Source organism: Pongo abelii, chromosome 18 (genome assembly GCF_028885655.2).
Source record: "Pongo abelii isolate AG06213 chromosome 18, NHGRI_mPonAbe1-v2.0_pri, whole genome shotgun sequence".
Classification (NCBI taxonomy): Eukaryota; Metazoa; Chordata; class Mammalia; order Primates; family Hominidae; genus Pongo; species Pongo abelii.
In genome coordinates this window covers 12,849,682-12,863,530 of record NC_072003.2, presented here as the reverse complement: position 1 = coordinate 12,863,530, position 13,849 = coordinate 12,849,682, and the positions used below count along the sequence as shown (strand labels likewise).

The window sequence follows — 13,849 nt, the reverse complement described above, 5'->3', positions numbered from 1 at the left end:
TATGCAGGGAGCAGTAGAGCGCGGCAGTATAGAGAGTACCTCACGAAGGGGACGTGGGAAAGTGTTAGCGGGGAACGCTGGGAAACGGCTTTCCTTTAATCCGGCAGTGACCATGTGTCAGAACAATCTTGACTCATGAAGCTACTAACCAGAGCCGGGTCCTTCTCGGTGAGTTCAGGTGGCGGGTTTGGGAAAGGGCTGCGGAGCAGTGTGTCGACAAGGTGATACGAGGCGGAGGTGTCTGGCCTGGGGTCTGGGCCTTGGGATTCGGTCTGCCCTTCCAGCTGAACCCTGCGGGCCAAGTGGGCTGCAGACTGGGTCAGGCTTTGGAGGCCCAGCTCATGCTCTGAGTACAAGAGACCTAACACCAGGAAACCTGAAGAGAGGGGCAGGACGTAAGAGCGGAGTTGAAGCGACTCCCTGGAGAGACTTCTGAAGGTCACTCCGGTACTAAAGTGCTGGAGAAAGAGACCGTGAAACCCAGGGGGAGCAGGAGGATGGCGCACTTAGCCCCCCACCTTCACTTTATCCGCTGCAGCCTCTGCTCCTTGGTTTATCACGGAGCGTCAGTTTCCCCAGCGAATAAAAGTATAAGAAAGGAGCTAATGCAGGTAGAACATTTACCACAGTACCTGGAACTTCATTGTTAATTACTGTGGTGTCTTAGTCTAACGTTGCTTTTCTTGATCGTATGTTAGACGGTTCCTCCAAGACGTCTCTGTTTGTCCTCAAAAGCTCCTTAATTAAGTTTCCTCTTCAAGCCTAAATTAAACATAGCTGTCACTTGGGGAAAACTCAAACATCAGGGTTATATCACTGTGGGACAGTGGTTATTAAGAGGGGTAAGGGGGAACACTTAAAAAAATTATAGCGAGGGACATTATGCCCCCAGGGAACCGGTGGCGATGTTTGGAGACATATTTAGTTGCAACAACTTGTAAGGAGGGTGCTGTTGGCATGGAGAGGCCAGGGGTGCTGCTAAACTTCGCCCTACAACAAAGAATTATCTAGCCCTAAGTGCCAGTAGTAGTACCTGTGTTGAGAAATCCCCCTAGATGGAGATGCGGAAGACCAGACCTGGGCATGGAATGTTCTTATGCTTTATGTTTACATAAATGTGCTGTGGGCTATATCAATTTAGGCTGTAATTGCATTAACCTTCCAGGTATACCTAGACACACCAGTGGATTACCCTTGGAGGGAAGCACGGTTAGATTGGCAAAAGACCCCAAAATTTCCTTCTCCATTCTATTTTGCAATAGAAAAAGCTCAGAGAAAACAGTTGGAGAGGCCCAAAGTAAACAAATTGCAGTGAACTTGAGAGCAATTATTTATGTGTCTAATTTTAGCACTTTATATAGGAGAATAAACTTAGATATATCTTGTTATTAGAACAAAATAATTTAGAAAATTGCATGACAGTTATTAGGATAATTTGCTGATTTGAATGGAACGATTAAGAAGCACATTACCGGCCGAGCGCGATGGCTCACACCTGTAATCCTAGCACTTTGGGAGTCGGAGGCAGGCGGATCACTTGAGATCGGGAGTTCGAAACCAGTCTGGCCATCATGGTGAAACCGTCTCTACTAAAAATACAAAAAAAAAATTAGCCGGGCGTGGTGGTGGTGGGCGCCTCTAATCCCAGCTACTCGCGAGGCTGAGGCAGGAGAATCTCTTGAACCCAGGAGGCGGAGGTTGCAGTGAGCCGAGATCGCACCGCTGCACTCCAGCCTAGGCGACAGAGCGAGACTCCGTCTCAAAAAAAAAATTACCGAGCCGGCGCCAAGATGGCGGCGCTGACGCCTGGAGAGCGGCCGCGCTGGAGGCAGCGGGGGCCGGAGCGGAGCAGTCGCGGCTGAGGTTCCCGAGTCGCCGCTCTAGGCTGCGCTCCGCCGCCGGGACCCCGGCCTCTGGCCGCGCCGGCTCCGGCCTCCGGGACATGGTGCGAGTCGCACCCCTTCCCCGCCGCCGCTGAGCTCGCCGGCCGCGCCCGGGCTGGGACGTCCGAGCGAGAAGATGTTTTCCGCCCTGAAGAAGCTGGTGGGGTGGGACCAGGCCCCGGGCCGGGACAAGAACATCCCCACCGGGCTGCAGTCCATGAACCAGGCGTTGCAGAGGCGTTTCGCCAAGGGGGTGCAGTACAACATGAAGATAGTGATCCGGGGAGACAGGAACACGGGCAAAACAGCGCTGTGGCAGCGCCTGCAGGGCCGGCCGTTCGTGGAGGAGTACGTCCCCACGCAGGAGATCCAGGTCACCAGCATCCACTGCAGCTACAAGACCACGGATGACATCGTGAAGGTTGAAGTCTGGGATGTGGTAGACAAAGGAAAATGCAAAAAGCGAGGCGACGGCTTAAAAATGGAGAACGACCCCCAGGAGGCGGAGTCCGAAATGGCCCTGGATGCTGAGTTCCTGGACGTGTACAAGAACTGCAACGGGGTGGTCATGATGTTCGATATCACCAAGCAGTGGACCTTCAATTACATTCTCCAGGAGCTTCCGAAAGTGCCCACCCATGTGCCAGTGTGCGTGCTGGGGAACTACCGGGACATGGGCGAGCACCGAGTCATCCTGCCGGACGACGTGCGTGACTTCATCGACAACCTGGACAGACCTCCAGGTTCCTCCTACTTCCGCTACGCTGAGTCTTCCATGAAGAACAGCTTCGGCTTAAAGTACCTTCATAAGTTCTTCAATATCCCATTTTTGCAGCTTCAGAGGGAGACGCTGTTGCGGCAGCTGGAGACAAACCAGCTGGACATGGACACCACACTGGAGGAGCTGTCAGTGCAGCAGGAGACGGAGGACCAGAACTACGGCATCTTCCTGGAGATGATGGAGGCTCGCAGCCGCGGCCATGCGTCCCCACTGGCGGCCAACGGGCAGAGCCCATCCTCGGGCTCCCAGTCAACAGTGGTGCCTCCAGGCGCTGTGTCCACGGGGAGCTCCAGCCCCGGCACACCCCAGCCCGCCCCACAGCTGCCCCTCAATGCCGCCCCACCATCCTCTGTGCCCCCGTACCACCCTCAGAGGCCCTGCCCCCATCTGCGTGCCCCTCAGCCCCCGCCCCACGGCGCAGCATCATCTCTAGGCTGTTTGGGACGTCACCTGCTGCCGAGGCAGCCCCTCCACCTCCAGAGCCAGTCCCGGCCGCAGAGGCCCCAGCAAGTCCAGAGTGTGGAGGACTTTGTTCCCGATGACCGCCTGGACCGCAGCTTCCTGGAAGACACGACCCCCGCCAGGGACGAGAAGAAGGTGGGGGCCAAGGCTGCCCAGCAGGACAGCAACAGTGATGGGGAGGCCCTGGGCGGCAACCCGATGGTGGCAGGGTTCCAGGACGACGTGGACCTCGAAGACCAGCCACGTGGGAGTCCCCCGCCGCCCGCGGGCCCCGTCCCCAGTCAAGACATCACTCTTTCGAGTGAGGAAGCAGAAGTGGCGGATCGCCCCAAAGACCCTGCCCCGGCTCCCCAGCAGTGCTCAGAGCCAGAGACCAAGTGGTCCTCCATACCAGCTTCGAAGCCACGGAGGGGGACAGCTCCCACGAGGACCGCAGCACCCCCCTGGCCAGGCGGTGCCTCTGTTCGCACAGGTCCGGAGAAGCGCAGCAGCACCAGGCCCCCTGCTGAGATTGAGCCAGGGAAGGGTGAGCAGGCCTCTTCGTTGAAGAGTGACCCCGAGGGGCCCATCGCTGCACAAATGCTGTCCTTCGTCATGGATGACCCCGACTTTGAGAGCGAGGCATCAGACACACAGCACAGGGCGGATGAGTTTCCCGTGCGAGATGACCCCTCCGACGTGACTGACGAGGATGAGGCCCCTGCCCAGCCGCCCCCACCCCCCAAGCTCCCTCTCCCCGCCTTCAGACTGAAGAATGACTCCGACCTCTTTGGGCTGGGGCTGGAGGAGGCCGGACCCAAGGAGAGCAGTGAAGAAGGTCAGGAGGGCAAAACCCCCTCTAAGGAGAGGAAGGAGAAGAAGAAGAAAAAAGGCAAAGAGGAGGAAGAAAAGGCTGCCAAGAAGAAGAGCAAACACAAGAAAAGCAAGGACAAGGAGGAGGGCAAGGAGGAGCGGCGGCGGCGGCAGCAGCGGCGGCAGCAGCAGCGGCCTCCGTGCAGCAGGGAGAGGACGGCTGCAGATGAGCTGGAGGCTTTCCTGGGGGGCGGGGCCCCGGGCGGCCGCCACCCTGGGGGTGGTGACTACGGGGAGCTCTAGGCCGGAGGGGGCAGTGGCCGCCCTGGGGCGGGGGGCGTGCCTGTCACTGCCTGGGGAGGCGTTTGCCTCTGCACCATCGCCTTTGCCGCTGCCCGGTGGCTGCCGTGTGCACTTCTGAGCTGGAAGATGCCGGGCATTGGTGGTCCCCGGGCTGGGCCCTGCAGGTGCTGGGCCTCCAGGTCCGGCGTGAGCCTGCTCTGCAAGAAGGGAGGGGACAGCTGGCTTCAGCCAGGCTCAGTGGACACCCTGGCTCTCTCGGGGCAGAGCCGCCTGTCCCCAGTGTTTCTCAGGGATGTGACTGAGGCCCAGGAGGGACCTGTGAGGGTCTGTTTACAGAGGCTGGGCAGGGGCCGCTTGGTTGTGGGGTGCGCACTGCCCCGGCACCTGCTTGCCCTCCGTGCTCACCCGGGGCCGCAGCATGCCTATGGCTCCGCTTCCGGCCGGGAGCCCTGAACACGGGTGTGCAGACGCACCCTAAAGGGCGGCCCGGGCCCCCACGCTAGAAGGCTGGCGAGAGACCGAAGGCAGCATGTGAGGCCTCTCCTGGGAGTGGGGGTTGTGTTTCCCACAGTGGCCTCAGCTGGGCCCCCACTCAGGTGAGCCCACAGGCAGGAGCCGGGAGGCACTCCTCCCAAACACTCCACTCAGACCATAAAGCACTCCTGTTTCAAAAAAAAAAAAAAAAAAAAAAATTACCAACAAAGAGTCACTATTTGGGCACATTTGGTTGGAAAACACCTAAAATCTCACTTGGTAACAGAATTATAGATTATTCATATTTGAATTGCTATGCCCATATATCTTAAGAGTTTACTTTTATAGGCCAAAATTACAAAGAAGGTTAACTATACCATACCCAGCAAACTAAATTGATGACGATAAAGTAAAGCTAATTGTAATTCATAACTGAAAAGCAGTACTAAAAGCAAGTGATAACCAGCAGCCAACCTAGTACAGCACTAATGATGTACAACAAACAGCCTTCTGGACAGCACAGAGTGGAGGCATTGCAGACTGTGCAGGGATGTCTGGGAAACTCCAGCGAGGAGGTGTTCATTGGGTCTCGGGAGCACCAAGTTTTATTCACTTATCATCTCCTCTAATAACCTCATGAATTTTAGTCATAATCAGAATGATTTGTATGGTATTGTATAACATTTGCCAAAACAAACTGAATAAAATGAATGCATTTTGGGTCCATTATCTAATATTTAATGGGACCCTTTTACCCTACCAGTAACTGCATTTTATATATTGAGAATCTGACGTGGATGAAGCCATTGTTAATCTCAGGATGACATACATGTCATAAATGTTTTATTTAGTCAAAAAAAGTAAGACCTTTGGTTGTGTGGTCTTAATACAGCACACGAGAGTGAAGATACAATGGAAAATATTGAGGGCTTGGAGGAAGTTGGTATATACTTTGTCTTTTTCTTTTTTTTTTCTTGAGATGGAGTTTTGCTCTTGTTGCCCAGGCTGGACTGCAATGGCACAATCTCGGCTCACTGCAACCTCCGCCTCCCGGGTTCGAGTGAGTCTCCTGCCTCAGCCTCCCCAGTAGCTGGGATTACAGGCATGCGTCACCATGCCCCGCTAATTTTGTATTTTTATTAGAGATGGGGTTTCTCCATGTTTGTCAGGCTAGTCTCGAGCTCCTGACCTCAGGTGATCCGCCCACCTCAGCCTCCCAGAGTGCTGGGATTACAGGCGTGAGCCACCGCGCCCAGCTAGTTTGACTTTTTTAAAGGTTTCTAAGATGATTAAGGAGATGAAACCATTTCAATTGGAAAATAGACTGAACGGATGACATTCACTGGGCAGATAAAAGAAACAAGAAGCTGAAACCTATAAAAGGTTGTGGACACAGGCCGGGTGTGGCGGCTCCCGCCTGTAATTCTAGCACTTCGGGAGGCTGAGGTGGGTGGATTGCCTGAGCTCAGGAGTTTGAGACCAGCCTGAGCTATGGGGTGAAACGCCATCTCTACTAAAATACAAAAAATTAGCCAGGCGTGGCAGCATGTGCCTGTAATCCCAGCTACTTGGGAGGCTGAGACAGGAGAATCGCTGGAATCCAGGAGGCAGACATTGCAATGACCCGAGATCGCGCTGTTGCACTCCAGTGTGGGACACAGAGCACGACTCCGTCTCAACAAAAAAGGTTGTGGATGGGGTGATCTGACACTTTTTCAAAAAATGCCAAAGCTTTAGAACTACAAAGAACCATGAAACTTTTATAAGGTAACTGAAAGATAAGAAAATACAGTGATTCTTTACATCATTTAAAAAATAAGCATCAAGAACTCTATAAATCACTAATAAATAGAGGTTTAAGAATGGCTTGGGCAAACTGGTGGGTTAATAAGTCCATAATAAGTTATGCAGCTAGGCGGGGTGCAGTGGCTCACGCCTGTAATTCCAACACTTTGGGAGACCAAGGCGGGCGGATCACTTAAGATCAGGAGTTCAAGACCAGCTTGGCCAACACAGTGAAACCCCATCTCTACTAAAAAATACAAAACAAAAACTAGCTGGACATGGTGGCACGCACCTGTAATTCCAGCTACTTGGGAGGCTAAGGCAGGAGAATGGCTTCAACCCAGGAGGTGGAGGTTGCAGTGAACTGAGATTGCGCCACTGCATTCCAGCCTGAGCGACAGAGGGACACTCTGTCTCAAAAAAAAAAAAAAAAAAAAAAAATGTTATGCAGCTAAATCCTCCCATGGAGGTGGTTATTGCTCCTTTTACCCCCGAACACCCTCTGTCGTTTGGGTACCCTAAGGTACCATGCTTTTATATAAAGCACTGTTCTTGTGAGAAATATGTGTAACCTGTGTTTTTTATGTTTAGAGATTTTATTCCCTCAAAGTTGCCCCCAAAGTTAAAGCCACAGCTGCGCCTGCAGGAGCACTGCCACAACCTCAGGATCTTGAGGTTAGTCCCACTAACTTGCTCGCTGGAAGCTATACATGCCTTACTCTCCTTGGTAATACGAAGACATTCATTATATCTCGACTTTATTTTAAATACAGTTTACCAAGTTACCAAATGGCTTGGTGATTGCTTCTTTGGAAAACTATGCTCCTATATCAAGAATTGGTTTGTTCATTAAAGCAGGCAGTAGATATGAGGACTCCAACAATTTAGGAACCACCCATTTGCTGCGTCTTACATCCAGTCTGGTGAGTATCTTCACTACCTCAAGTGTTTGGAAATGCTGTGGTATCTTGGTCCTGTGAAAAAGAAAAACTAAAATCAATGTCTTTATATTTGATTCCTTGACCTGCCATAACAAATTACCATGGACTGGGTAGCTTAAACCAAATAAGTTTATCCTGTCAGAGTTCTAGAGGCTAGAAGTCCAAGTCAAGGTGTCTAAGCCAAGCCAAGATATCAGCAGGGCTGTGATCCCTCTAAAGGTTCTAGGAAGGCACATATCCTCCCCCACCTGTTCCTAGCTTCCAGCAGTTGCCCACAACCCTTCATGTTCCTTGACCTGCAGCTGCATCACCGCAGTCTCTGCGTTTGTTGTCACATGGCCTTCCTTCTGTCTGTGTCCACATTTCCTCCTAATAAGGATACCAGTTATATTAGATTTAGTGCCCACTATAATCCAATATGATGTCATCTTAAGTACTTACATCTGCAGAGACCTTATTACCAAATAAAGTAACATGCAAACATTCTGGTTGGACATAAATTTGGAGGGGAATACTGTTAAACCCAGTAGAGTCCCCTAATGTAAAATGAGAAACCACAAGATATTTGCCACAGAGAAGCACTAAATTAGTATCCATATGAATGTTGATGTTAGAGCATAAGAAATTCAGTAAATAAATTTGTAAAACGAAAAAAAGAAAATTAACTCTTTTTTTCCCATATACAAGTCTCTTTCAGAATAGACTAATGAATCCAGTAAGCTTGTATTTGACACTGGAAATTTTACATGAATGTACTTAATGTAAAAATCTATACTTAAGCTTTCTGTTGAGTCTTGTTTTATAATTCTTAACTAAAAAAGGATGCAGGAATTTAGTAAAATTCTTTTTAAATCTGCTCACAACAGATTTTGATATAGCGTGATGTTTGGCAAACTTGGCATTGAAAAGCTACAAAGATAATCATTCTTTTCTTTTTCAAGACGACAAAAAGAGCTTCATCTTTCAAGATAACCCGTGGAATTGAAGCAGTTGGTGGCAAATTAAGGTTTGTTAAATAAGTAATAGAAAATAGTGAAAATGCCAGAAAATATTCAATTTTAAGGGAACTTTTCTCTGTTATCAAGGAGTTTGAGGATTTCTTAAGCAACACAAGAAGGAAAAGACTGATGAATTTGAGTACATCAAAATGTAAAACGTCTTTATGTCTTAAAGTAAAAATTTAAGTAACTGTCTGGGAGTAGATATCTGCAATATATAGGCATACCTCAGAGATGTTGCAGGTTCTGTTCCAGACCACCACAATGAAGGGAATATCGCAGCAAAGCAAGTCATAGGAATTTGGGGTTTCCCAGTGCATATAAAAGTTGTGTTTACACTATACTGTGGTCTACTAAGTGTACAATGACATTTTGTCTTGGAAAAAAAGTACATAACCTTAATTTTAAAATATTTTGTTGCTTTAAAAATGTTAACAGTTATCTGAATCTTCAGCAAGTCATAATCTTTTTGCTGGTGGAGGGTCTTGCCTCCACGTTAATGGCTGCTGACTGATCAAGGTGGTGGTTGCTGAAGGTGGTGGTGACTGATAATTTCTTAAAATCAGACAACAGTGAAGTTTGCTGCATTGATTGACTCTTCCTTTTATGAAAGACTTCTCTGTATCATGAGATGCTGTTTTTAGCCGTTTACCTACACAACTTCTTTCAAAATTAGAGTCAGTCATCTCAAACCCTCCCAGTTTTTTATCAACCAAGATTATGTAATACTCTTTTTTATCATTTCAACAGTGTTCACAGCATCTTCAACCAGGAGTAGAATCCCTCTCAAGAAACCACTTTCTTTGCTCATCCATAAGAAGCATCTCCTCATCTGTTCAAGCTTTATCATAAGATTGCAGCCCTTCAGTCATATCTTCAGGCCCCACTTCTAGTTCTCTTGCTACTCCCACCATAGTTGCAGTTTCTTCCCCCTCTGAAGTCTTGCCTCTCAGAGTCACCCATAAGGGTTGGAATTGGCTTCTTCCAAACTTATGTTAATGTTTGACATCCTCCCATGAGTCACAAATGTTCTTAATGGTGTCTAGAATGGTGAATTCTTTCCAGAAAGTTTTTTAATTTACTTTGCCCAGATCCATCAGCATCTTCACTATCTGTGGTAGCTATAGCCTTACAAAATGTATTTCTTAAATAATAAGACCTGAAAATAAAAATTACTCCTTGACCCATGGGGTGCAGAAGGGATGTTCTATTAGCAGGCATGAAAACAGTATCAATCTCCTTGTACATCTGCATCAGAGCTCTTGGCATTGTCAGCAGTAATAATTTGAAAGGAATCTTTTTTCTGAGCAATGGGCTTAAAATATTCAGTCAACCATGCTATAAACAGATGTACTATCATCCAGGCTTTTTTGTTCCATTTACAGAGCACAGGCAGAGTAGATTTAGCATAATTCCTAAGGGCTCTAGGATTTTGAGAACGGTACATGACCTCATCCTAAAGTCACCAGCTGCATTAGTCCCCAACAAGAGTCAGCCTGTCGTTTGAAGCTTTGACGCCAGGCATTGACTTTTCTCTAGCTACGAAAGTCCTGGACAGCATCTTCCAATGTAAGGCTGTTTTGTCAGCATTGAAAATCTGTGGTTTAGTGTAGCCACCTTCATCGATGATCTTATGTAGATCTTCTGGATAACTTGCTGCAGCTTCTATATTAGCATTTGCTGCTTCACTGTGTACTATTATATTAAGAAGATGGCTTCTTTCCTTAAAGCTCATGAACTAACCTCTGCTAGCTTCAGACTTTTCTTCTGCACCTCACCTCTCTCAGCCTTCATATAATTGAAGAGAGTTAGGGCATTGCTCTGGATTAAGCTTTGACTTAAGGGAATACAGTTTGATCTAATCCAGACCAGTAAAACTCTCTGTTATCAGCAATAAGGCTGTCTTGCTTTCATATCATTCATGTGTTCAGTGGAGTAGCACTTTTAGTTTTCTTCAAGAACTGCACTGTTGCAAGAGGCCTAGCTTTTGACCTGTCTCCGTTTTTAACATGCCTTCTTCACTTCCTCAGAAGCTTAATCCCTTCTAGCTTCTGATTTAAAGTGAGAGACATGAGACTCTTCCTTTCACTTGTATACTTAGAGGCCATTGTCGGGTTATTCATTAGCTTAATTTCAATATTGCTGTGTCTCAGGAGTAGGAAGATCCAAAGAGAGGGAGAGAGACTTGGGGAGCAGCTGGTCAGTGGAACAGTCAGGACAGAAACAGCATTTCTTTTTTTTAATTAATTTATTTTAAAGACAGGGTCTTGCTCTGTTGCCCAGGCTAGAGTGGAGTGGTGCAGACATGTCTTATTGCAGCCTTGAACTCCTGGGCTCAAGCGATTCTTCTCCCTCCGCTTCCCAATTACCTAGGACTATAGGCACATTCCTCCATGCCCGGCTAATTTTTTGTTTTTTTTTTGTACAGATGGAGGTCTCACTATGTTGCCCAGACTGGTCTTGAACTCCTGGCCTCAGGTGATCCTCTCACCTCAGCTCAGCATGCTGGGATTACAGATGTGAGCCACTGCACCCAGCCCAGATTTTTTATATATTGTGTTGTCAGTGGTAAAGATGATAGAGAATGTCTCATTCTGCTGATAAGAGTATAAATTGATACAACCACTTAGGAAAGAATCAAAGAATATCTGGTAATATTGAAAAACCCCACAGTTTTTAATCACATTCACAAAGGTATTCTTTATAAAGACTGGAAATGATCTAAGTGTCCATCTTTAGGGAAATGGGTAAAGTATGACAGAGTCATGATGAGACCGCTACACAGCCATTACGGAATGAACTAGATCTATACATCAACATAGCACAACTGAAGGGCAAAATAGTGTGTGAACAAGCAAGTTTCAAGATTTTTTTAAGGTATTTTAATTTTTTAAGCAGAAAAATACTATGTAGTGCTTATGATTGTGGTTTCCAGAGTGGGAGAGAGTGAGGGAATTGGCCTTGGAAGGGTACGAAAAGATCTTCAACTTTATTTGCCATTTTAAAAAATTGTGGTCAAATGTATATAACATAAATTTTTTTTTTTTTTTTTTTTAAGACAGTCTCGCTGTGTCGCCCAGGCTGGAGTGCAGTGGCATGATCTTGGCTCACTGTAACCTCTGCCTCTTGGGTTCAAGCGATTCTCCTACCTCAGCCTCCCTGGTAGCTGGGATTACAGGCATGCGCCACCATGCTTGGCTAATTTTTGTATTTTTAGTAGAGACCATGGTTTCACCCTGTCGGCCAGGCTGGTCTCAAACTCCTGACCTCAAGTGATCCGCCCACCTCGGCCTCCCAAAGTGCTGGGATTACAGGTGTGAGCCACCGCACCCGGCCCAAATTTATCATTTTCTTGAGTGTGCAGTTAAGTGGTATTCAGCAACCATCACCAACATTCAGCTCCAGAACTTTCCTTTCTTCTCCCACCTGAAACTCTGTACCTGTTAAACAATGGCTGCTCATTCTCCCCTCCCCTCAGCCTCTGGCAACTGCCATTCTCTTTTCAGTCTCTACAAATTTGACTACTCCAGGTACCTCATAAGTAGAATCATACAATATTTGTCCCTTTGTGACTGGCTTATTATCCTTAGCATAATGTCCTCAGGGTTCATCTGTGTTGTAACGTGACCAGATTTCACTCCTTTTAAGGTTGAATTATTTGCTGGTTTTTAAAAAAATTTTGAATTTTAGTTGGTGAATATGTGGAGTTTTGTTATATTATTGTTCGCACCTTTTATACTTCAGAAATTTTCTTTCCAAAGGAATTGGTTGATATAACAGAAGATTATAAGGGGAAGCTTACTATCCTGATTCAGATGATTTACTGTAGTTTATTTTCCAATTCAGTGTGACTGCAACAAGGGAAAACATGGCTTACACTGTGGAATGCCTGCGGGATGATGTGTAAGTACCTGTGTGTGTTTAGGACTTCTGCTTTGAAAGAAATACTAAGCTGCTCATTTCTGGTCTTTGTAATGCATCATTATGACCTCTGACTTCCATTTTGGATTATTGTTCATAAACTGCTCAAAAACACTGTGCTTACCACAAGACGTAAACTTTCGCATTGAGAGCATTACAGCTATGTAGAATCTCAAATGTTGACTTTACATTTTTGACTCGTAATTCTTATCTTGATGTCTTCTGTAGTGATATTCTAATGGAGTTCCTGCTCAATGTCACCACAGCACCAGAATTTCGTCGTTGGGAAGTAGCTAACCTTCAGCCTCAGCTAAAGATTGACAAAGCTGTGGCCTTTCAGAATCCGCAGACTCGTAAGTACATTTCCAGATCACATTTGATTCTAAGATAACTGGGTTTTTTAGAAGGTCAATTTATAGAAGAAAAAAAATTGCTGTCAAAATTTATTTATTTATTTATTTTTATTTATTTTTTTGAGACAGAGTCTCACTCTGTCACCCAGGCTGGAGTGCAGTGGCACGATCTTGGCTCACTGCAACCTCCGCCTCCCGGGTTCAAGCAATTCTCCTGCCTCAGCCTCCTGAGCAGCTGGAATTATAGGTGTGCACCACCACACCTGGCTAATTTTTTGTATTTTTAGTAGAAACGGGGTTTTGCCATGTTGGTCAGACTGGAGTTCAGTCTTGAATTCCTGGCCTCAAGTGATCTACCCACCTCAGCCTCCCAAAGTGCTGGTGTTACAGGTGTGAGCTACCATGCCTGGCCAAATGTTTTACTACTTGAATTTGAAAATATCTTTTTCAAAAATTTGTTATTTAGATTTATTATTCTTTTGTTTCTAAACACTTATAATCATTTTTCATGTTTGATGGTAAGTAAATTGTTTGTAAGATCCTAGAAGTTTTTCCTGTTTCCTTCCCAATGTTTTGTTTTTGTTTGTTTGTTTGTTTTTGAGACAGGGTGTTGCTTGTTGCCCAGGCTGGAGTGCAGTGGCACAGTCTCACTGCAGCCTGAACCTTCTGGACTCAGGTGATCCTCCTGCTTCAGCCTCCTGAGTAGCTGGGTCTACAGACACACACCACCACACCCTGCTAATTTTTATTTTTAGTTTTTTATGGAGATGAGGTCTCACTCTATTGCCCAGGCTGGTCTCAAACTCCTGGGCTGAAGTGATCCTCCCACCTCAGCTTCCCAAAGTGCTAGGATTACAGGCGTGAGCCACTGTGCCTGACCCCTAGTGATTTTTAAGAGTTGTTTTGCTTACCCCAAATCCTGTACCAGTTTATTGCTGCTGCTATTATTGCTTACTGTTGTGTTGCTATTATTGTTTAGCCATCTCCTCTTTATTGAGTCTTTCCAAAGTAAGTAACTTAATTTTTTTAAATAGGAATCTTTTTTGCATTCATATTTTATGTTTATATAATGTCTAATTATATAATCTTGACAAGTACAACTGGTAATACAAGTCTGTAAACAAGCGCTGCTGACTCTTGGGAGTCATACAACTTC

At 46.7% G+C, this 13,849-nt stretch overlaps 1 protein-coding gene and 1 pseudogene across 7 annotated transcripts in view; both read left to right on the top strand.

Moving 5' to 3' along the window:
- The window catches only part of LOC100451861 (RNA polymerase I-specific transcription initiation factor RRN3-like), an 88,399-nt gene continuing 74,550 nt past the window's right edge, over positions 1 to 13,849 (top strand). For 5 of the 7 annotated variants that reach the window (XM_063717579.1, XM_063717580.1, XM_054534693.2 and 2 more), the window contains exons 1-6: positions 1 to 168; positions 7,072 to 7,155; positions 7,254 to 7,403; positions 8,363 to 8,427; positions 12,266 to 12,322; positions 12,569 to 12,693. In XM_063717579.1, the coding sequence (XP_063573649.1) occupies positions 136 to 168; positions 7,072 to 7,155; positions 7,254 to 7,403; positions 8,363 to 8,427; positions 12,266 to 12,322; positions 12,569 to 12,693 (514 nt within the window). In that variant the 5' untranslated portion in view covers positions 1 to 135. Of the gene's footprint in view, positions 169 to 7,071; positions 7,156 to 7,253; positions 7,404 to 8,362; positions 8,428 to 10,906; positions 10,939 to 11,160; positions 11,297 to 12,265; positions 12,323 to 12,568; positions 12,694 to 13,849 lie in introns of those variants that run through there. The other 2 variants (XM_054534698.2, XM_054534699.2) reach the window with 2 other exon arrangements.
- Positions 1,801 to 6,728, top strand: LOC100441083 (rab-like protein 6; annotated as a pseudogene).